Source organism: Symphodus melops (genome assembly GCF_947650265.1).
Source record: "Symphodus melops genome assembly, chromosome: 3".
Classification (NCBI taxonomy): domain Eukaryota; kingdom Metazoa; phylum Chordata; class Actinopteri; order Labriformes; family Labridae; genus Symphodus; species Symphodus melops.
Genome location: NC_136693.1, coordinates 16,770,574 through 16,795,440, shown reverse-complemented (window position 1 = coordinate 16,795,440; position 24,867 = coordinate 16,770,574). Strand labels below are relative to the sequence as shown.

At 39.0% G+C, this 24,867-nt stretch overlaps 2 protein-coding genes across 5 annotated transcripts in view; one reads left to right on the top strand and one right to left on the bottom strand.

The window, feature by feature from the left end:
- Positions 1-18,397, top strand: part of nptnb (neuroplastin b) — a 27,396-nt gene extending 8,999 nt beyond the window's left edge. Inside the window, exons 2-9 of the mRNA XM_079338774.1 lie at positions 3,312-3,659; positions 7,611-7,785; positions 9,434-9,528; positions 12,742-12,875; positions 13,044-13,317; positions 17,214-17,235; positions 17,321-17,394; positions 17,487-18,397. Coding sequence (XP_079194900.1) covers positions 3,312-3,659; positions 7,611-7,785; positions 9,434-9,528; positions 12,742-12,875; positions 13,044-13,317; positions 17,214-17,235; positions 17,321-17,381 — 1,109 coding nt within the window. The 3' untranslated portion in view covers positions 17,382-17,394; positions 17,487-18,397. The remainder of the gene's footprint in view (positions 1-3,311; positions 3,660-7,610; positions 7,786-9,433; positions 9,529-12,741; positions 12,876-13,043; positions 13,318-17,213; positions 17,236-17,320; positions 17,395-17,486) is intronic.
- On the bottom strand, positions 17,582-24,867 carry rec114 (REC114 meiotic recombination protein). Of its 4 annotated transcripts, none has more exons than XM_079338783.1 (6): positions 24,689-24,867; positions 23,532-23,621; positions 20,624-20,707; positions 20,100-20,273; positions 19,195-19,272; positions 17,582-18,979 (listed from the first exon to the last, which is right to left on the bottom strand). In XM_079338783.1, exons 1-6 carry the CDS (start codon positions 24,770-24,772, stop codon positions 18,815-18,817), a joined length of 675 nt encoding a protein of 224 aa, XP_079194909.1. In that variant the 5' UTR covers positions 24,773-24,867; the 3' UTR covers positions 17,582-18,814. The 4 variants fall into 4 exon arrangements, with proteins under 4 accessions (XP_079194909.1, XP_079194910.1, XP_079194911.1 ...); XM_079338784.1 differs by having other exon boundaries at positions 19,195-19,269; XM_079338785.1 differs by having other exon boundaries at positions 24,628-24,711.

Sequence of the window (24,867 nt, the reverse complement as noted above, 5' to 3'; positions counted from 1 at the left end):
AACGAGATGGCTAAACTGTTGAGATAGGTGTGATATTGCTTGACTTCTGTCAGTTTGACTATACAAAGATCATAGTGAGTGCCAAGAAATGCGTGCTAAGAAAATAGGCTGCCGCCATGCCAGAGCGAAGTGGAACTCTACTGATCTCACTTTTGCTACCCGATTGATGAGATCTGTGTACCATCCACTGCTTTTCTCTTTGTCAATTCTAGTCTCCCAGCACACCTTTGAAATGAATGTGAATCAACTGGCTGCTTTATGTTTGGTTTTTTTACACTCCCTATATAAGCTTCTTGTGCAAACAACACAAATTGGTCTTCTCACTGGCAGAGTGTTGTCTGTGGTGTGTTCGTTTCTCCACCGATCCTCCCTGAGCTTGAATTTAAATTAAGTCATCTGTTCCCTTTTTTATTTACTTTGCCATCACCTTGAAGGACACTCATTAGGGTGTTTTAGCAGATACTATACTGTGATTATAAAAACATACGCATGGCTGATCGTAGTCATTTGTGTCATTTGCAAAGCTTTTCACCCTCATACCCACAACCACAGTAAGAAACTGCACTGTAAATGTGCTGTCAAATTGAAATATTGCTTTAACAGTGTAGGCAGATAGGCTTGGATTCACCCTCTGGGATTATGGTGAGCTTGATGGGCCCAGATGTTTCCAGAGAAAAAAGAAACAAATGCTAATTATTCTGCATATCTCAAGGCATAGCACATAGAAAACACAAGTTGTGTGAGCGCCACATCTCCTAGCAGTAACACTGACATTTTTATGAATATATTTTTGCTTAATTCTGTTCACAATCATTCGTTCCCATCGTCTCAGTTGTTTTCATATTACTGTGAGTCACTAATCGGAGTTGGGCAACAGACTTGTTACCATGGTAGTTAGTGTAATTTATGTATTGTTGAGTTTGAAATATTTTAGCTGCACTTGTACTGCCAAGATTGAGTCAGTGTAGCAGGGAATAATGTACTTGAGTTTAACAAACATGCATTTATAGTATTACATAAGTTTAGCAAACCTTGTGAATGATTGGATATATTCACTTTGAAGTTAAACTATCACTACTATTCTTGAAATGAAATGTAACTGGCTTCATTGTGAGGATGAGCTGAATAGCATGGATGTTTTCTCTGCTTCCTCAGGCTTGATCTGTTCATGTGCTTATGATACATTCCTTTGAACAGAGCAAACAGATCAGTGAGGGCCTGTAAGCTGTTGTATTTAGACACAACACACAGCACTCAGGAGACCACAGGCTCTTTGTTCCCATTTCCTCCGAAACATTTCAGGGCAGAGTTAAGGGCAGTTTTTTTTCTTCTTCTAATTCATTTAAGCTCATGTGGTTTCGAGCTGACAGGCTGCAGGGGCAGCAGAGAACAGAGGCTGTGGTCCAGGTGATTTGTCATTAGGTGAGGTTCATTAGGTCTGAAGAGTGTATTGTTGGACTAACTACTGATGTGATGGGTGAAAAAGGGGGATGAATCCCCACTGTGGCCATAAGAGAATTTTGAAAACCTGCTCTTTAAGTCTGGCTTATCCAAAATGACAGCTGGCTGACCTAATTTCAAGCGCCACCAGCAGGAGCTGATATGGATGAAGAGATTAGGTTTATACATACCGGTATATTACACAAATACATACATGCAGGTGTTTAAATATATGGCAATATTAAAAATTTAATGCTTTGCGATGATTGGCATTTATTGTGAACTTTTTTTCATTTTTGTTCCACTTAGATATTTGTATCTTCACAACTCAGAAGAGACTGAACTAACATGCACATTTTAATTTACAGTATATATTTGAGAAGTGTTTTTTAACATGGGACAATATCAAGAATTACAGAGAATGGGACCAACGCTGTGGGTTATATGCACAAGTGTTCTTACATCACTAATCGTCCGTTGATTTCCGTTTATATATTAGCCTGGTTACAGATGTGTCAAGGGCGTACCCCAAATCCTAGACCATGTGTATAGTGTCGGCTCCAGGGGCGCTTCTATGGTCTGTTGAGGACCTAAGCAAACATGTATTTGGGGCCCCGCCAACCAGCGTCCATAAATACATTTTCACAACAATAATGCACGCAACATTTAAGAGGGCATTGAGAGTCAGTGCTGTTAGATGGGGTCCCATTAGGAAGGTTTCCTCCTTACTGTCATTGCACAATTTGCACATTTTGAGGCAATGCTGTTCGTCAGCTGTTGGGGGGCCCCCTACTGTCCTTGGGGCCATAGGCAGTTGCCTTCCTTGTCTATTGACAAGCAGCGCCTCTGGTAGGCTGCAGACTCATGTTATAAATAGCAAAAGAACGAGGGAAAATTATTTTGGGGAAATTGATGTTGCATGTCAAAAAAGTACATTGATACTTCATTTAAACATATTCAAACACAAAGAGACAGAGCACTGGTTAAAATCAGAATCACTTTCAAGAATCAATTTAACAGATGTACTTACTACGAAACGATTTGTTACATCTTTGGTGGTGGTAAAATAACCTTTCACCTCTTTTAACTGACTGCAAACAGTATGCTGGGGAATCAACAATTTTGTACCTCTTTAATTTCAGTAGGTTCAGTGACTCAACAGTGACATTCATTCCTCTGACAGGGTGGTGTCGGCAAGGCTTAAGCTCAAGGGGAACATTTCCAAGCCACTGATTTTGACAGATTGCAGGATTTTTAATGCAGTGTTCTTATTCATTTCATTGGGGTCAAGTGTGTCTAATGCTACTGATTGTGGATATAAAGTGAGCATGGAATAGCAGTGTGACTTTTCATCTACTTGACTAGGCTCTGATTAAACAAACTTAAGGGAAACTGATTAAACTCAGATTCAATATGCAGATTTCCTTCTCACTATATATGTTGTGTTCTATGACAGTTGGTGGACTATGTGTGCTGAATTTTAAGTACTGTAGCTTGAGCACAGCTGTGATATATTTTAAAGATAACGTCCTCATTTTATAAAGAAATGAATGTGAGAAAGAAAGTGATGATGTGTAAGGGAGAAGACTTGGGACTGGTTGACTATGACCATGACTGAAAGCTCTATGGTCTTCCTGGGTCAGGTACTCTGACGTTAAACGAATAATCCTTAACCTTTTTTTTCTCCACCTGTCAATGACCTAAGGGCTTTCTTTTTTCTGTTGCCTTTAATCAATCGTTCTTTTAATTCCATGTACACTGATCTTATTTCATTTTTTTCTCCATCCCTGGTCCTTTTCACACCTTTCTATTGCTCTAACCCTCTTTTACCTTTTCCTTCCCTGCTTCCCTGATACACTTGTCCTCTTCAGCTGGGTTTGTGAAGTCGCCAATGTCTGAGACTAAGCTCACGGGGGACACCTTTGAGCTGTACTGCGACGTGGTTGGTTATCCCACCCCTGAGATCCAGTGGTGGTATGCTGAAATCAACCGCGCTGACTCCTTCAAGCAGCTGTGGGACGGAGCCCGCAAGCGCCGGGTATCCATCAACACCGCCTACGGCACCAATGGGGTTAGTGTGCTCGGCATCACGCGCCTCACACTGGAAGACTCTGGGACCTATGAGTGTCGGGCTAGCAACGACCCAAAACGCAATAACCTCCGACAAAACCCTGCCATCACCTGGATCCGGGCCCAGGCCACCATTTCAGTGCTACAGAGTGAGTGGTCTATGTCCCATAGTACCTAGATGGTGAAGGAACTTGTAATCCCTTGTCCCAACCACTCCAGTCCCTCAAAGCAAGAGCCCACCCAAACCCCAGCAAGTCCTGGCTAGGCAAAAATTAAACATTTCACATGCTAGCAAATATTTTAATTGTAAAATTTGGGGAAAAAAAGATTTTAATTGACAAAATGATTTTGCAAGTGGAGTCCTTTTTAGTTTCGTTTTCATCTCCCTTGAGCATCTTGTCACTAATGACAACAAACACAGAACTTTCAAGTCTCTATCTACAATGTCCTCTATTCACCCACATCAAACTTTCTGTTCTTACTGTCTCATGTGTCCTTTAATAGTATCTAAATCATGATCTTTTTCTATGTATCCTAATTTTACCCATTTCCTATTCTTGGATATACATGTGTTACCAACTCCCCTAACAATATGTTGTATCTCTTGTCTGAATTGTTGTATTTACTTCAAAGCCCTGCCTGGTAAAAGTCCTCAGACAACTAGTGGTGCTTTGAAGTAATATTGCTTTTGATTTAATTTCTTACTCTGGGCACAGTGTAAATCGAGCTGTAAGGAGACACAAGGAGGGGTCTGTAAGATGTGAATGAGAGATTGCTGCTTTCAACTCTCACCTGATAAAAGCAAATCATTTCTGCTTTCAAATTGTTTGGTAATACAATACAGGGTAAGACCACGTGAAGGCTGTGAGTGTCTCATTTCTGGTGCGAATGAGACAAAGAAATATTTTTTTTCATCACAGCCTCTCTGGACTTGTCTTTGCACTTGTAACCTTGTGCCTTCTCAGCCATTCAGCATGTGAGTGTGAATCAGTAATGACATTATATCTTTTAACCCTCTGCTCTATGCATACACACATTCAAGCCATGTGTATTTCAACAGGACTCTTGTAATCTATACATGCTTCAGTGCACTGCCCACTGGAGCAAAGGGAGATGTGGAATGTTGTTAGTCATAGTGAAGCTCTCTGAGAAGCTTAGAGGAGTTAGAGCCTTTCTGGCTTCTCTGATTGGACTGTGAAATTTGTATTTCCGTATGAGCACTAGGTGATAAGTTGTTTATCTATTAGAAGAAGTTCAAAGGACAGAAGCTGGTATCAAACTAGCGATTTAAGTCCTCCCCTTATTGTATATATTCTGTCATTACTGAGGAAAAAACAGGTTCCCCCAATATGCATGTAATATTCCATTTCTTACATGTATATAATAGGTTATTTATAATGGCAAATGTATGTGAATGTGTTGTATGTAGCTGGGGAAAGTTGGATTGTTTTGTCCCTTTTGTCTTATTTAGTTTGTGAATTGCTCTTCATAAATTTCCGCATGGTCAGCATGTTCATAAAAAATACTTCCGGTTACTTTCTACAAAATACAAAGAATGCATGTGCATGGTTAAAAAAAATAAATAAAAATCTTTACGAGCTTAAAGTGACACTCTTACCAAATCTTACTTTGAAGTATGAAACTCAAAAAATGCAGAAATAGGTGGACATTTTAGGAAAGAAAGTTAATCTTCTTCATGACAATAGAATGTCAATACTTTTGTTAATATGGTAAATATGACAGCCAAAAAAGCTATCTAGTTTTACTTTGCATAAAGATTGAACACATACAAAGACAGCGAGCTTAGCTCTTTCTATAAGTAAAAATGCTTACCTCTAAAGCTCATTAATTGACATGTCATATCTTGTTTGTTAAATCCCTTTAGGGGGGGGATATGTGACAGACTTATGGCCTGGAGCAGAAACTTCCTGAAGCCAAGCTGGCAGTTTTCCCTTGCTTTGAGTCTTCATGCTAAGCTTAACTGTTATTTTGCTTTCTGTGAGCCCACATTTAGCATACGCCATTCAAATTGTTATTGGTTCTCTTACCCAAATCCCAGCAACAAAAAATATGAATACTTCACTAAATATTGAGCAATTGACTTTACAAAGAACATCAGCTGTGGTCAGCTTGAATTCATGAAATAGAAATGGAAAAAGTTTTTATGCTAAACAAACTAAATCAAAAAAGGAAGCAGGACATTTTCGTTCCTCAAAAAAAGCTAAACACAGCTGTTTTTGATGTGAAATGGTGGTGATTGTTTCATACTTAAATACATACAAATAGATTTGGTATTAAGTATCACTTTACACTGTTGTAGTCAACTGAACACAAAAAGTGAAAAAAAAGAAAGAAAAAAACCCCTTTTGTACCACTTTTTAAAACAGTCAAATAGGTTTATAAGGGTCAACTCGCTGTACGTTTTAATAAACCACACAAGGGTGTTGGTTTAAAAGTAAACATAATAATGTATTATCAAAGAAGTGGCTGAAATGAGCTCATCCCTATGTGAAGAAGGGTGACTGGTTTCATTGTTCTAATACAGTCACTGAGACATGGCTCCTCCTCTAATGTCATTTAAATCTAAATGGTGATTTGAGGACTGCCTTGTTTTCAACAGCAGCATTGTTTACCCCTGAATAAAGGCCCTGCCAAGTTGGTTACTATGTCTCAACTACTTAGCTAATTGATGTAATACATCTTGGCATAATGAAGCAGCATGCTGCTCAACAAAAACAAAACTGCCACTCTGAGAGAACCAGATAGTGTAAGGATGGAAAAAACATGTTTGTGCGAATAATAAAATACACAACTCAAAAATATTAACGGACAGATAATTAGATACGATACTTGTCTAAATACAGTACAGTGTTCTATAAGACAATGGGTGGGTAAGGTTTCACTACATCTTACATTCTTGGGTCATTGAGGACAGTTGAACTGTGGTTACGCTCGGCTACAGTGATACATTATTCAGCAGTGACCACATTTTAAGTTGTGACAAGGTGTCCTACAAACAACCTTCTGGTTAAAATGCCCATGGAACACTGTGTTGTGTTTGCAAAATGTTAATTTATGTACCTCATGTTGTGCGGGTATGCATGTCTCAAAGATACTATTAATAGTACATGTAGTTCTGCTTAGCGGGGGGGGGGGGGGGGGGTTGGGAGATATCCCTTTAGCTATACAGAATACAGAATTGCATGAAGGAGGTGTCATCAAGGCTGAAACGTCACATTTGGTGTCAGCAGCCAAGCTTTCCCCTTCTCCTCCCTTCTGCTCTCCTAGTGGCCGTCTAACAGCCAGTAGTAAGATTATGATGCGTCTCCTCTCTGCTCCTCCCCTCGGGGGCTCCATCGTTGCCATGGTTGGCCCGCCCTGGAGGAGGAGGAGGGGAAGAATGAGAGAGGGGGGCAGGGCGGTGAAGCCTTCCTGCTTACAACTCAAGGCAGCGCGAAGGACGCCACACTCTCAGATGACGCCTCCTGCTTCCCCAAATGTCCTTGAGAAATGGAGCTCGGTACCGTGTAGTAATGAGTAGATTTAGCGATTCAGTAGGGGGAAGTAATAAAGGTAGTCCCACAACAGTCATGTCAAATGTCAGCAGACTGTTGAATGCTAATAATAATATAACATTCTCTAGCTCAGAGCTCAAATACACGGTTTGAATCAGTTTGCTCTGTTAACAGTGTAACATTAAAAATAACGTGTTATCAGTTATAGTTTATCTTCTCTTAAATATACTTGTGAAGACTGTGCACATGTACATTAAGAATGTGAAGACAATGAAACATAGACATTTGATGCAGTAGTATTTTAATGTATTACCGTTCTTCATCAGAAAATAAGCCTTTACACACAGTCTATAAATCAACCACAGTACTGCTTATGGTACATTCATGCTACCATACATTCCAGTTACCTCTTCTTCTTGATGTGTCGTTTATTATGTGTTCACTGTCTTCCCTTCATAGACACCCTCCTACACAGATTGTATATAAACTGCATATAGCCTCCAGCTACTAAAACACGGGTGGAAGCATTTAAAACAGCACTGAGCCCCAGTTCTGTGACAAGGTTTGACTGTCTCTGTCTTCCAGAACCAAAGATCAATGCCTCTGATCAGATCATCCTGTCAGCGGACAGCTCGAGCAAACCTGTCACCCTGCTGTGTAACCTCACCACTGCGCACACCCCACACCAGGAGAGCTTCTGGATGAAGAACGGAAAGGAGATCCCCAACACACGGACAGAGCAGAGGAATACGATATACAGGTGACAAACAGCTTGCCTTAATATAGTAGCTAGGACATGCTTTGGGAGGTGAGGACAATGAAGACAACATCCTCCATCTACGTAAATGTAATGATACTTCAGCTTTGTTGATCTACAACTCTAATGTAGAAGTGGCTATCCAGTCGATACACAATGGAGGTCTGGAGAAAAGATCGAATGGAAAAACTTTACACATAGTAAGCCCTACTTTACTGAGCTAAAGGCAGGATATAGTGTTGCTCACATCGTGTAAATGGACTGTACTTACATGGCACATTTCTAGTGTTTTGCCCATTGTCCAGACACAGTGTACTAAAGTCACATTCGAGTTATGTTTAGGCCTAAGAAGCTGTGTAAACATATCAGAAAGAATAGTTGTTATAGGGTTACTTTATCCCATCACTCGCTGAGGTCAAAATTCAGCCAAGCTTAACGAAGCTCAACTGTCATTACTTCTTCGTAAATTTATATTGAGTCCGCGATGTCGTAATATTCTCGTCCCAGTCCGTGAATTTCGCATTGCGTCTTGGCGTTGCAGATGCATGGCACAGTGGGAGCTCCACATACACGCACAGCCAGACATGCACTTACACACACTGCTCCCCCCCCCCCCCCCCCCCCCCCCCTCCACCTCAGCCTGCTCAGCTGATCCCATCTCACCTTCGTTACACTTCTATTACTGCCTTTGAGACGGTACAGAGGGAGGAATCACCTCGTACCCCTGTTACGGCTCCACGACATTCTGATTGAAGGTGAAACGTCACCGAGACTTAAATATCACTCCGTGAAAAACATCAGTCTGAACAGGGCTTCTCTAGAGATACGCACGCACATGAATTCAACCTTTTCTTTTGTATTTTTTTCTCACACTCTAACACATGGTAGAATTATTCGGCCTTTCTCGGAGACTAGCTGAAAGTCGGCTTCATTTTTTTTGGGGTGCCTTGCTGCTTTTTCTTGCAATCCTTGATCCATAAACTATCCCAGCAGTCGGCTGTTCATGATGTGTTATCGGTGATGCACAGTTTTTAAGATTACTGCTGATGTTGTTTCAGTTTTAAACTGACCACCGCTGACTGAAGTTAGTGCTGAGCCAACTACTGGGCTTTCTGTTCATTTGTTTTTTGTTGTTGTTGTTTTTTTTTTTAAATGACAGCATGTCACTGCCCTAAGCTAAGAATAGAAATATACCTATGTACCCAATTACAATAAAATGACTGTAGCCTAAGGTACCAACTAGTCGTTAGTTCCTGCTGTCACACTGTATAACCACTGGAGCACAAAGTTACTGTCACCCCTGTAGACATACCACAGACTCTCCCTAGCCACAAGATAAGACCAATTGGTCACTTCCTTGTCACATTACATCAGTGATACTCTGAAGATTACAGCTAAAATGCCTGTGGTGCCCTTTCCTGCAGAATCCAGAGCTGCTGTTCCGTAATATAACAGCATTATGCCAGCGTTTTGTCTCCCTTGGCCTTGCGTGTCCCTCGAGCTTTCACTGCTGTACTCCAAAGTAAATACTAGAGTTAAACTCTGAACACTGAAATTTGTGGACTCTATTTACTTGACTACTTTCAGAGGAAGTGACTGTTACATCTTTTTTTTTTGGGGAATAAGTGTGTTTTTTTGTGTTTCGTTGTAGAATCAATAAACCACGAGCAGATGACTCTGGGGAATACATGTGCGTTTACACATTCAGCATGGCGCCGAATGCAAACGCAACAATCGAAGTAAAAGGTAAGTTTCACCAGTGACAAAGTTCAAACTGAACGCTGTTGCCACTGTACACAAAGTGGTAACACTTGATTCATTCAAGAGGAATGAAATATTTGTCAAAATAGCTGACACTTTAATTAAGCGCCGAACATCTGTGTCTTCCTTCTGAGAAACTGAGAGATTATGGTGTCCTCGAAAAGTTAACCCCAAAAGCTGTGTAAAGAGAGTCCTTGTTTACAAAGATGTTTGTGATCATCTAGTGCAGCAGGGATGACAGGGGCAATCCGGAGGCAGGTGTCACTCTTGGCTCTCACTGTGACAACAGTCTAGTAGAATAGACAGGCACAGCACATGTTCACCAACACACGCAAACTCAAAGCTCACTAGAAGGCATCCTTAATCAACTTAAAAACCTTGATTAAAATGGATGATTTAAGTGTGTTGATAACTTTAATATTTAAAAAAAAAAAAGCTGTGGTTTTAGTAGAGAAATTTAACAAAGACGGTCTGTTGCTAAAATACTGACTAAAAAAAACAAACACTTTTGTTGGTTTCATTCAAGCTGACAATGAAGCAATCCAAATGAATAAGGAATCTTCTCTGACTATGGGCAAGTGAAACCCTGTTCAAGAGAAGCTTGCTCGTGTGTAGTGCTAAGCCAATTTGCTGTGGCATGGCTGTAGTGCATACTGAGCATGCCCTGCCTCATATTCCCTGGCTGGTCTTAAAACACTGCCTGATTGCGTAACATGGGTGATGACCGTGTGTGCAATGCTTTCACTAGACTGTGAGATGATGGGACTTTTGCCATTCAAACTGAAGGGTCCGAGACGTCACCAGACTGCAGGCTTGTGACTGTTGAGGCTTACAATCTGTCCCAAGGGGAATAAAGTCAGTCTTTTAACCAACTGATGATGCATGATTTTGTCCTTAATATAGATCTACATTGAATAACTTTCTTCTTCAAACAAAAGACTGTTTGATATCGAGAGTGGGGACGACTGCTGAACCTTAACTAAACATCTCTTCAGTTCTAAAAAGCACTTGTGATTTTCTCGAGGTGTTTGGGATCTTTTGTGACCCAGGTAGCGAGCCCACTGTCATGCTAGCCAGCTTTGCAATGCGCTTCTGGCAGCATTTCACTGAGATCCCTCGCCTACAGTGTCCTTGGCACAGTCATCTTTGCAGGACTCGGCTCAGAGGCAACAGATGGAGGGTTCTGTGATGTTGTAGGATTAAGGCTCGGAATCCAGTCCCCGCCATCTCTGTGGCAGGCAGTGGACTTTATTGTCTGTGATACTAAGCTTACCACAGATACATATTTGGTGCTCAAATTTCTCATTTTGAGGAAATCTTAAGTATTTTTCTCTGTAATTTTTTCTTCACATAATTACTTAATTCAAATTTTACTCTCAAAAAAGAAATGTAAGTTTGACAAATTAAACACATTAAATACCTGGCTTCAAACAATTAATGAAGGATTTATTCTTCCTTTAACATATGCACAACAAATCACCGTCATCTTAATCTGCTCTTTTCTGTTCTTTCAGCTTTGACCTAGCTCCTCCTTTCGCACATCCCCCTCACAATCATGTGTCACATCACCTCTGCCTGTCACAGTCAGAATAGTGATCATTGTAAGCACAGTCAGGAGTGTGAAATTGAGGATTCTGCCTGTTGGAGCAGCACTCTGAGGGCTGTCCCCGCGCTGTCACTCACTGACACAATGCAGTCACGATAAGCAACAAACTCGACCACGCCCCCTGCTCAGGAAGCACAAGTGCAGTGTAATTAGAGCGGGAGAGCTCAGAGCCTCCTCGGTGAAAAACGTGCACTCCAGGCCTCTACCTTATCCTGCTTAATTGCGTGGAAAGAATTATTGTAATTTTGGGGGGGATTAGTGAAAAAGAAGGAACAGTTATGTCGTTGGTGCTGTGCTGAGTTACACGGCGTGTCTGTCTCACCTTTGGGAAAGACTGTTCATTATATGGATCAGTTTGACTGCTGCAGTGCTTCATGCATGACATATGCTTGAATTGAAACCTTTGTGCTGAATTTTCATTATCAGCCTTTTCATTCATCAGGGCCAATTCACACTGGTTTTTCTGGTGCTCAACATCTCTTTTGTTGAATTCACAGTGGAACAATTTCAATGGGAACATCTGGAAGCTCATATAACATACTGATTCCCCTCTTCCATGACCTCATTATGTATTGTACTGAAATACTTTATCTCTACCAGCGTATAAGTCCATTTCTCTGGGGTCTGGTCGTGGGGTTGTGCATGCTCAGAAAATAACAGAAATGCTAGAATAGAGCTGTCTTTGTTGTAGTCCAGCCATCCTTTTCGGCAAGTCTTCATCTTGACATGGTGGACAGTTGCATTGGATTATTTTGTCTCCAATCACCGCTAAACATCGACAACAAAACCAATAAGTAGTCTAGCATAATATAAATAGTACCTAAAGGAGAGTGAAACATATTTCATCATTAAAAATGTTCATTAATATACAGCTCCGATGAAGTTTGGACAGCACTCCTTTGTTCGAGACTTTTAGGACCTTAATCCTCTTGAAAATGATTTGTGCAAAATAAATAATAATAAATAAAGTGACCCTAAAAACACTTCAGAATACAAGCTAAATCCCCCTTTGTATTCTAGGGTCTAAAAAAAGATGACAACAAAGAAAATAAAATATGAGATGATTGTGTAGTCAATCAATCAATCAATCAATCTTTATTTATATAGCGTCAATTCATAACAGGCGTTATCTCGAGACACTTTACGAAAGCCAAGTGAATCTACAGTTACATGTTGGAAACTTGCCAGTACACCAATTTAGCAAGCTTTGTATGCGACACAAAGATGATGTCACTTGAACTTAATGATGCATTGTGATGTGTTTGAATGTTTAAAAAAAAAGAAAAAAAGAAAAAATCTCCACAAGACAAAAAGAGCCTGTTAACTATGCCTCTTCTGGACTCCAGAAGCTCAAAGTTATGGGAAATTCAAAGTGAAGCAGGCAGCTTCATTGAATCAGTCCTTCTATAGAGACTCTTAATTACAGTCCTTTCACAGACAGTTGAATAACACGTACTATTACTATAGCCAGAACAGCCAATCATGCTTCCCATATTCATGCCATCTGGTCGCAGTTACAATAGTCCTTTGTGTGTGTTACTTCTGCCAAATCAGCTAATGATCAGCTTTATTTATTTATTTCACCTGTCCAGCAAAACCTGATGTCACCGGCCACAAGAGGAGTGAGAATAAAAACGAGGGAGAAGATGCAATGATGTACTGCAAATCCGTTGGTTACCCACATCCCACCTGGACATGGCGTAAAGTGGATGGCACATCCTACACGGTATGACTAAATATACGTATGGTCAATCAATAAACAAATCTATACAGTTCTAAATAAATAAATAAGTTAACAGGCCCAAATAGATAAAGAAAGACGTAGACACAAAAGAAGTAATACTTGGGCGTGTTTTCGTCGTAATGACCTTGAGAAATGATCGTTGTGTTTCAGGACATTGACAACTCTACCGGACGCTTCTTCATCACTAACAGAGAAAACTACACAGAGCTCAACATAATCAACCTGGATATAAAAACAGACCCTGGAGTATATCAATGCAATGCCAGTAATGTGATTGGAAACACTGCTCAGACCACGATACTGCGGGTGCGCAGCCACCTTGCGCCGCTTTGGCCCTTCCTTGGTGTGCTCGCAGAGATTATCATCCTTGTTGTCATCATCGTCGTATACGAGAAACGCAAGAAGCCCGACGACTTTATTGATGGTAAGCAAACGCTTGGTCACTTACTCACATTGGCCATTGACAAGTCACCAATTATAAAAGTGTTGATGTCGTTTCTGTTCCACTGGCAACATTGAGTTTTTTCCAGAGTTAGGGTAAAATGTGTGCTGCTCTTAAATCTGTGGTAACATGTTGTTTTTCATGGACATGGCAGAGTTAATGAACATGTTTGGAGTTATCAAAATGTAGCCTGTAGGTAACTTCATAACATGTTTGGTTACCATTGTTTTCCCTTCCCATTCTTTCCTAATGGCAACATAATCTTAACTGGTGGTAAGTGAGAGAACCTGCATGGTTTGGAGATTTATTTATTTTTTTTGTCAGTTTTGTATGTTTCTATTAGCATAGTCCATCCAAAACATAAACATTATGAGGATTGTCTCCACTCTCATATTAACACAGTACATTATGTTTACGTAAATTAAGCTCTAACTCAAAGTCTTATATATTTCTATTGGTGGTAGATGCATGTTTTGGGATTAATTTAAATTGCATATATTCCTCAGAATTCATTATCTTTATAAAAAGCCCTAACTGATTTTTCCTAAAAACACAAAAAAAGTTAATATGTATAAAAAAAACTAGTCTGTGGATAAAATTATGAGCATTTATAATAACTAATTAAATAGTATTTTATAATATTCAAACCCCCAGCATGCCTTAATTCGGTTTCACTTTTTGTAAGAAAATGTGGCCCTTGATTGCTAATAATATCCTCAATGATTTTAATCTACATTCAATTAAATCAAAAATATAAATCCCCCTGAAATTACAAAAGATCAACCAATATGTTCAAATATAATATATATACAGAATATTAGAGGTTGTAAACAAATCGATTCATGTATAAATTAAGATTCTTCTCTTCTAAGATTTAAAGTCGATCAATAATTTACAAAAACCTTTGTAAATCTTACAAAAAAAAACTCATTGATTGAACTCATTTATTCAAAAAGACTTTGAATACATAAATCCAAGAGTGACCCAAAGATTCTCAAAGAGCCTGACAGTTTATGTATGAGAAAATATAAAAACACATGTTATGGATACGTTTAATAGTTTTTTTTCCCTGTTAAAGTCACAGGAACATTTGCAAACAAAATGTGATCATGAGCAATATTCGTCTATGATCACTCCTCAGTACATGCGTTACTTTGCAGCCATGGCACATATGAATGAAAAAAAGGTCACTTTGTGTACTGCTACTCTATTCAGGCTGATATGGAGCTGCACGACTGTTTGTTTGTATCCAAAAAGATGAAATCAGCTTTTTTGTTGAATTTATTAAATTGGTCGTGATTAAGAGAGGAGTCAAAATGCCAGAAAAGAAAAAAACAAAACAAAAAAACAAACCAGATCAAAATGTCTAGAACACCCAGAGGCATCTTCAGCGATCACGAAAGCTTTGCTCTGACCTCTACTCACGAGGTTTCCTTTTCTAATGGATGAGACTTGAACACACCAAAGATACAAACAGTAACCCCACTAATGATGAATAATGAGCAACAGTTGTCTGCCAGTAATAAATAGAGCTTACGGGTAATTCTACTTTGTATTAATTTATCTATAAAAGAAACATTAAGTCAAATATGTGAGTAACACAAAGTAATGGAGTCTGTTTTGGTTTCTAATATGTCAAAGGTTAAATGTGAAGTAATTTGATTTCCTTCAATAGATTGAGATCACAAAGAGCACTTTATAGCTTGAAGTGATTATTTCTGTAATAATCATTTTTGAGGAAGTTTACAGAAGTTTTTTAATGGAGCTTCACTAAACACTGTCATTTCTTTCTAAATCTAACGAGAAATTATATGACGTAAAAACGCTCACTGATTTTAAAATAGTTTCCAATGTTTCTAAGACATGAGGCTGTAATAGCTACCTGAACACATTAAGTTAAAGATACGTTATTTATCAGCACTACATCATTGTTCCCGAACGTTGTCTGTCAATCATTTCAAATGTAAAAATAAACAAATAAAAACGATTGAAAAGGTTTTAGAGCACACGCATGTACACACCATGTACACGCTCACACACTAAAAAACAATTCAACTAAGCTGTGTGCATTGATGGCCTGTAGTTTGGTTTCATCTACCGGAAAAAATGAAGAGATTAAGGTGGATTATATTTGCCGTGTTTACGCCATTCATATCAGGGATGAGGACTCCCTGCTCATAGTGCACAGTCTCTCTACAATCTCCTTTTAGTATCCCATATTCCCAGAGGGTTTTTCCCCTGTCTGCCTGCATTATGAATTTTAGTCTCTTGATGGCTTAGCTGTTTGAACACTTTCCTTCTTCATGGCCGAGGACTTGAAGACAGACAATGACATTTCTATCCACTGTTCCAAAACCAGATGATAAAATGACAGATTCTGCTGTGTGATGATTATTTGCTGAATACAAGCCTGCTTCATGTAGTAACACACGTTTTAAAATTCACACCACATTCTGTTTTATTATTAAGTTACATAAACAGCTTACTAAAACTAATGAAATAGGACTTAATACAATACTATGACTATCAATGTTCAGCTAAACCCCCCCCCCCACACACACACACACAGAGTAAAAAATCTGTCATGTTATGTGATGTCAAAGCCATTGTAGTACAAACGGTTGTTGTGCTGTTTAGATGAGGTGTGAAACACTGTTTATGCTCACAGATGTTCCTCCCACAAGTGATCACAGAACCACACAGAACCATTTTTTTTTGTTTCACAAACATTAACTGCCATAATCTGCTTCATATTAATTCCATGGAATGCTGCTAATCCCAGATTTATAACTGCATGGGAAATCTCTCACTGTGATGGTTATTTACTGGTTGACACATCCTCACTTTTATGCAAAAAAAATCCCCCCCCCCCCACCATGTTAACCTGAGGGCTGTTAATTTTCTAACTGTCACTCACAGCAACAGTATCCACTATTCACCAGTACCTCTTCCAGCAGTGTATCTTACGCTCAGCTCGTAGTAAATGCGGTTGTTGCACTACTGTACCTTGAGAGAAACGACAATTTCATACTTTGGTCCCTGTGAGAAATTCATCCAAAGATGAGAGTACGAGAGGAATAAGCATTTAAAAAAAAAATAACAGGTCTAGATGCTGACTGAAAGCCTCGAAGGGAAAAAATGTTTCTATGCCAAGTCAGTCACAGTATCACACCCAAATACAAGGCTCATTCGAAAGCATTATGAAATTACTTAGAGTGTAATTAAAAGATGGCTTTTCAGTGAGCCATCTGTAACCCTCCTACACATATGCTCGGTCTGAAACGATTAGAAACCCCATGAGAGTCAGATGGCATGGGAGGTTACGTTTACAATGCAAGGCGTCAAAGACGTGGTTATGGTATAGACTGTACCACGTGTTTTTTTTTTTCCACATTGCAGCCCTTCTACTGCATACAAAAAATACTGAACATTTTAAACACGCGTCTTTTTTTTTTTCTCCTTTCATTGAACCTGTCTTCTTTTTCCGCATGAAGCTACTTAATTCAGTCTGATGTGTTTGCCTTCGTGTGTTCCTTCAGAGTCTGTTTATCAGACACAAAGCCTGTGCATACAGAGCTCTTCAGCAGCTGACTCCCATGTCTGTGATGTCAGAGCTTCCCACCAGTGCACGACTATGCTGCACCAGTATTCAAAGCAATCTGTGCTTTCAGCTGCAGCATCACAAAATATGAATGTTTACTAAGGAATTTGTTAACCTGTCTGAAATAGCTCAACTAAAGGCCACCTTGGAAAAACAAAGACAATGAAGTCAGTGAAGTAAAGACGTATGTGCTGAAACAAGCCATACTTTTTTTGTTTTTATGTGACTTTTTTTTTTTTTAATTCTCTTTTTGTCCTGTTTTCTTCTCATACCAAAGATGATGAACCAGTGGGACCAATGTAAGTATATTCCTATTTATTCCTATTCTTGCATTTGAATCATTACTTCCTTCAGGTCACTAAATCATACCTACTTCTTTCCTAGGAAAACAAATTCAACAAACAACCACAAGGACAAAAACATTCGCCAGAGGAATATGAAATAAGCAATTTACTCAAGTAAGACACTGTTGTAGGGATGGGGGGCTAATAATAGAACTCTCTGCGAGGATTATCCGTAGTCACGCCTTCTCTTGATTTTCTCTCCACAGATGAGATGGCTAAACTGCGTTTCTGGACTACAAGAAGGTGTCAGAGGTGGTTGGAGCTCCAGGCAGTTTTGGGAAAAAAAGAAAAAAGAAGCATATCTTGTCTCATTTTATGAGAAACAATATCAGCATAACACTGGCAACAAAAAGAACATAATGGCTGTCTTAAGCATGCCTTATTCAGTCTTAACATGGAGAGTACAGGATGACGAATAATGACTAAAAGCACCACAAAGGTGTACACATTTTTAATGTGCTGTTTGTGTCTCCTTTATTGATTTAATCGTATCCTCAGACGAGGTGATCCCTTTTGTATTACATATCATGTACAATGCATGCAAGATGATTACGCAATAGGATACTCAGAATAGACTTTTTCTGTTGTTATCCCTCATGTGGCTTTTTTTGCATCTAAAATGACCTATGTTTTTTATGGAGTCATCCCTATTTAATATATATATGTATATTTATATATACATATATATGTAGAGTTAGTTTTATTCTTGAAAATTTGTACAGCATATCATGGTCAGTTAAATCAGTTTGATTTTGTGAAGCCCAATTTGAACAGAACTTTAATTGTGAAGCGAGGGCTTCAAAGACTGGCAGTATTTACAGTTTATTGAGAGTGATTACAGAAAATGACTACTGTGTGTTTAACTATCTAAACAAAAATGATGTGTATTATTTTTTATTTTCTTTCCGGAGTAACTTAGGTGTCTTGTGTATGTTTAAGTATGAGTGTTCAAATGATAGGAAATCTGTAAAAAAAATAATATTTTTTTTATATTTCCCAATTTCATTTGTTGATTTTGATTTTGTTTCTCTCTTTAACTGTATAGCATGGCTATAATCCTATGCAATATGTATTCTTAAATAGATATATGGAGGGCAGTTTGTTTTACTCAGTGAAGCTTTAATATTGTGGGAATCACTTGGAAGCGGGCATAGCAAAATTCACTGCTGTAGCTGCATGACTCCTGTTTCAATACAATGTACCCATGTGTGTTGAGGTGGAAAGGGACCTGCGTCAAGGTGGGAACAGAGGGACCAGAGTATATAGCCAAGATCAAACATATGAGTGAGACCAATATTTTTTTTCTGAATAAAAAGTTTGAAATTCTTCTCTGTTTCAGATTCTTCTCAGTGCCCAAATTGAAAATCTGCATTAGGCCATACACAATAACAAAATGTGCAACATTTCAAAAGAACATCAGTAGCAGCAAAGTATCAACACTTCACAACTAACAGGAGCTGCCTACACAAACTGTAGAAGAAAGAACACGTTGCACTGACTTGACCTCTTCGCTTTAAGCTCTATATGAGATTCCTCATTCTTCAAGCAGTTTCTTCAGCTCCGCCTCCACGTTCTCCACAAACGCAGGAAAGCTGGGATCAAGAAGACACAAACGCAGGACGGGCTCCAGGTCGACATGTGCCAAAGAACTGCGGCGATACGCCTGAGGCAGAGTCACAGCCGTCCCTCCTAACAAGTGCTGCAGGAAGGTCCAGCAGAGTCATCAGCGTAGTCATGGAAGAAAGAGCAAATAGAGCCGCTTATGTTGGCGTTCACAGTTTAAAGGAAGTCAACTCAACTGAGCCGGCTGCACCTCTTACAAATTAATGAAATAATGAAAACTGGTTGCAATAAGTTGCAGTGTTGATATACAAGAAAAATGATTGTCGTCATCTCTTCCTTTAATTGTAATACCTGGGTGAGATGCTCTATGGACAATGATCCGTTGACAGCCACAGGTTCAGCCCCCACAGCATTTCCCTGGGAAGTCTGCTGACATACAATTACACACAAAAGGAAAGAGAAAAAAAAAAAAAAAGATTTGAGGAACACGTCATGACACTGCAGGGTTAAGAGGCCAACCTATGGCTTCATTACTAATTGAAAGATATCTAGCCCTCAAAGCCCTTTCATCTTCACTGTGAACTCCTTCAGTGTGTCTGTTCAGTAAAGGTCACATTCAGACCCATGGCAGGCTCCGTTCCTTTGCAGTCCTTCATGCTCAACGCCGTTAACTGAGTGGCAGAATTTACCGTTGTGGTGGTAAAATGGTAGAGAGAATTTACCATTTCCTTGTAGACTATATTATAAATAAAAGGCCACAAGGAAACACGTCAATCAGTTGAATGGTAAACTTCTTAGACTGCTGTACTTATTTTCTTGTCTTTATGCGTTAGGTTGTGGATCATTTTCCCTCACTGTATTTCCTGTATGTGTTATGATGGGTTATTGACTTGTGTGCAGCCCAAACGGTATCTCTGTCCACCTACAACAGCAGTAAAGTCACCTCTAAGAATAACTCTTACAAATAGCACCATCTAGTGCTTGTCACGATTCATGCAGCGGACAACAGAATGGTTGAACGTGAGTAATGATTATATGATACAAAACGATTAAAACGATGGTTTTTAATATTTACAACACACGAGGCAGTAAAGTGTGACATCAGAAGGGAAGTAACTCTTTGGAAAGGAACAATGAGACCGTCAGTTTCAGTCCGTCTTGTTGGAGCTATGTTTTTTGATGGCATAAAATAATATATTCATATAATAATGCTTGATAAATGCATTTTTTATTGTTTGAATTGCAAAATGGGAAACCTGTTTCACTGGAACAGGAAGCCCGGCAGGGGTCTGATTAGAAGCAGGCAGGGTGTCTTTCTGTGTGGTGACAGGTAAGTACTCCATCAGTTTCTCCACAGCACTTGAACACTGTTTGATAGCCTCTGCCTTGCTACTTCCATCAAACTGCATCCTCACCATGCGGCTCTCTCCCTGCAACAATTCAAAAGTACATCCAGTGTGTTTCTGTCCGTCTAAACTTCGCCGATGACAACACTCTGAAGTTGTGAAACAAGACAATATTTAAATGTAACATTTAAGGGAATGAAGGTTACATTTAGGAAATGAAGCAGAAACGTTACAATTAAGTTGTTCTAAAAAAAAAAAAAAAAAAACAGTGTACAAAAACAACTAACGCAAACTTCCTACCCCCGTTATTATTTTCCATTTATTCAAGTGTGTTAAAAATAATACTCTTCTTCTAACAAGGCAATCGAGCTGTAACATAAAAACGTTAAGAAGGTTTCACCTTTCGTTAATTGGCAAGACAAATCACATCTCACCTTCACAGTAAATCGAAACATCAGGTTGTCAGATTTCTGGTGAACTTTGTGAGAATCCGAAGCACAGAGCAGAGATATTGTATCCTAAAGAAACCACAGAGAAAAGAAACTATTTCAACCACAGACTACATGAACTTACTTAGAGTAAATATGTGTTGTACATTCAAATCCCCTCTAGTAAAACTAAGAAAAAAACTTAACGGCTGCTCATTCACTCATGAAATACTGTATCAAATAAATGGACAAAAAGGACTTTGGTTTTTTAAATCAAGCTGACAGGAAGAAATAAACAGTTGCTTGAAACGGTCTGCAGGGGTCTCTGTTTGCCCAGCAACATCAGCATCAAGGCTTAGGATAAGGTCTTAAATGTTAACAATCAAAACAGTAGCTTCATATTGTGACCGGCCTATTTTGTTGAGTATGCTTTATAATTCGTCCTTCTGAATTTGAAAACAGACATGACATCTATAAAGCTGGTTCCCTATGAACAATGGAACTGAAGTAGGAAGTAAGGGCCTACATGCTGTCGAATCATTCATACTGAAAGTCTACAATATACCCACGATTAAAAATCACAACTAATGTGCCTGATTTAACCATGCAGACTCATTTTCATCTGCAGCCCCTGGCAGGTTAAAACACAACACATACGCATGGAAACAATTGATAAAACAGCACACAGACATCGGATAGAAAGTGTATCATATAGCACACTTAAACACAGACAAAAAGCATACAGGAAGCACAGACAAGGAGCATTAGCACACAGAGAGTACAAGTGAAGACAAAGTACATGAATCCAGATTAAGGCAGCATGTCTGATTTATGTATATTTTTACAGCCATTGATTTATTGATTTGGAAAAGGATTTCAGAGACGAGTACTCCAAGTATGTGCTGCTCGATAAGAAAAGACCGCCCAAAGCTACTTTTTACAAGTGGAATTTTTACAATCCTCTTTTTGCAGATGCTCTGATAGATGTGTTTAGATTTTGCTTCATGAATTGATTGAGCGGAGGGGGAGCCATATGATGGAAAATGTTACATACAATTAAAGTTTGACAAGCACAGATGTTCCCATAAAGGCCTGCAGGCTGATTAAATGGATTTATAAGGCTGTGTAACAGTGTTGAGAACCATATTGTATGGCCCCGAATCAAAGATGAATGACAAATAATTTCAGCAGGACAATGCTCGCAGATGAGTGAATACCTTTTAACAGAATGCTGTTTTACACTTTTAGTAGCTTCCCATTAATTTGACTTAAGTCTATTCTATTCTAGTTACAAGTGAAGCCGCTCTGGTGGCTCATAGTATGTCGACTAAAACACTCTCGATTGCTTTCCCTCAGACCACCACCAGTTTTTGCACGGTCAGCATGAATAAATGCATTAACAGAATACAGATTTTATTTGATTAGGTCATGTAATCCATATTTTAAGAAGAGTTCTGAAGTCAATAAGTTACACTTTGATTCTCTTTGACAATGCAAACTTTGATTTTGTTCAATGTTTTCTTTGGGCCTCACAGTGTATAGGCTGTAGCTCTCTGTACTGAAAGTTCCTCAGCATTCACAGCACCAATCTATAATAGACCAGTCTATCATCCTTGGTGAAACGTCTCCTCAGCCTGACCTGAATATCTGTCTGGCTCCGCACCCTGGCACAGCAAGATAGCTGTGTCACCTGCCAGAACTCCATTAATAAGACACTGAATATGCCCTCACATGTCCGTTGTCTGCAGGTCAGCTCGTTGACTTCTGAAGTCCAAAGGCCACTCGTAGAAAGCACCATGCTCGTTCTCTTCGCTGGCATTTCAGACCTATTATAAGATCTGAAGTGTAACACAGCTATTATTTAAGCTGTTAAAGTGTTGATGCAACACAGTCTGCTCCATTATTTGTTAAGTAGAATCTAATCATTCCTAGCCCTGATTATTCAAAACTGCTATTGACCCACTTCTGAATTATGATGAACACATAACTCTGCCAAGGTTGGATACAAACATACATCACTTAGAAAACAAATAATTGAGCCCATTTTAATGGGGCATATGAAATAGAAATTGAGTCAGGGAATTTGAGATCACAGCCGGTTTAAACACCAAATATTTAAAAAAAAAACATTTACATCAAACCAAACGAAGAATTTCTTTCTGAAAGCCTGAACCACAAATTCTTCTCCGTGATATTCTTAAACCTCGATCAAACCTTCACCCAATAACATTCTGAGGGATATTTAACACAAACCAACCAAAAACAATCCAACCACATCCCATCAGATTTGAAGTGAAATGTCAAGCTCTTCTTCAGCGGAATATTTTACAGGGCCTCCCTTGAAGCCTTTTATCTCGAGAGCAGAGTTCTGTTACAGATTTAAATGTAATCTTCTCAGGTCATCCTTCGTACATCAGTATAAAAAATACATTTCTTTTTCCATTAAGGAACTTCACTACAACGTGTAGTTCATTTTTCCAGTGCTGTGTTGTAGACTGAGAAATAAATGAACACTGATAAATGTGCTTCTTGCTCTATTTTCCAAAACGTGTATTTGAGACATGTTACATAATTCTACCTAACAATATACTTTATTTAGGTTACAATACATAAAATATATGAATGAAGTTTTAAACTCACTGCTTTTATGTCAACATGTTACATGTAGTTCAACAAAATCAAACTAATAACAAAAGAGCAAAGAACAATATCCAGATGAAAATACCACCTAATGCAGCCGTTTGATTGGGCACTCCTCCGGCAAATATCAGGAGTTCTCTGAATGTGTGAAAGCCCTACACTGCAAATGTTTAAATACAAATCATAACACACAGACATACCCAGATCTGATTAGGCTTGAAACACAGGTGTCATATCGCCAGAGAGACAATAGATGGGCAAACTGTCAACTTACCAAACTTTCCTGCCCTTGCAAAACCAACAAGTATCCAGACTCCAAAATTTTGAGAAAAATTCCTGGTTTATCGCCATTAGCGTCGAATACCTAGAAGGGAAAGAGAAAATAATCCATTGGGCAGACATCAAGCATTAATGGATACATCTAGAAAGGGTCTCTGTTTTCTTTGCATATTCAGGTAAATGACCAATCTATGAGCACTAGATTATTATACATTTCAATCAGTTCTATAAGATTTTGAGCACAGTGTGTTTTAGTAAGCACTGTGAACTTTACAAAAGGGTTCTTAAAATCAAAAACGTATGCCATCTAGAGTCAGATCTAGTCAATGAAAGACAAAACCACAATTCTTCAAACTAGACTTCTTCAATCACGATCTCTCATGTCTGTCAGTGAAGCCAGATCACCCAAAGAGAACCTGGATATGTGAAACTCACTTCTTAATACAGGCCCCGTGTCTTTAGAGGGCTGCTAAGGTTGAGATTTTCCTGTAGGTAGGGTAGCCTTGAAACACAGTCGGTGCAGGTGTATTCTGATAAATAGGCTCTCTTCTCATTGGTAACAACTAAATAAGTCTTAAATAGGTGAATATTTTTGACAGGACACCTGCCTGTGTTAGACTGGAGACTGAAAAACCCTCTATGTGGATGGTGGCTGAAGGTGAAACCATTTGAGAAAATAAAGTCCCTAACATAAAGCCACAAGCTATAAACTACGATATGTTGGCAAAAAAAACAACAACAACACAAGATTCACATGACACACGTTCAAACACACACGTTACTAAAGAACTTAATAGAGGACAGAGTCTTATACATTCATCAACACTGCCTCTCTTCTGAGAAGAACTTTTACACGGAGTTAAAGTCATTTATAAACCTAAAGATGACTCGAGGTTGATTCAAAGAGGTCACTCACAGCAGGCTGGCAGTTAGCTTCCAGGTACAGGTAATTTATAATGTTAGTTTTAATGAGTGTCTTGAGACGGGGAAAAAAATGTACAACAATACAACACCCTTGCAATGACTGCATCTTTTAGCGGTCAAAACATGATTATGAAGGACTAATGTCGTACTATAGACTGAATAGTTACCATCGTTAGCTCGATGTGATAAGCTAAGCTAGCTTGTTGAATATTCAGTACAGTGAGTTACCTTCCACGGCTCTCCCCCTGTTTGTCCTGCGCCAGTAATGAAACGACCATAGCGTTTTAATCTCCACTCCTGACAAGTTGCCATATCCAGCAGACAATGTATGTTTGTCAATGTTTTTTGTTTGTTAATGTATTACAAACACTGAAGTTGTAAAGTTAAAAGTTTGTGTGGGCGTCCTT

Coding starts and splice junctions, on each gene's coding strand:
- rec114 (XM_079338783.1), bottom strand. CDS start 24,772: ATGGCAACTTGTCAGGAGTGGAGATTAAAACGCTATGGTCGTTTCATT. Junction 20,274..20,623: donor TGTTTCGATTTACTGTGAAG/GTGAGATGTGAT, acceptor GAATTGTTGCAG/GGAGAGAGCCGCATGGTGAG. Junction 18,980..19,194: donor CCATAGAGCATCTCACCCAG/GTATTACAATTA, acceptor ACCTTCCTGCAG/CACTTGTTAGGAGGGACGGC.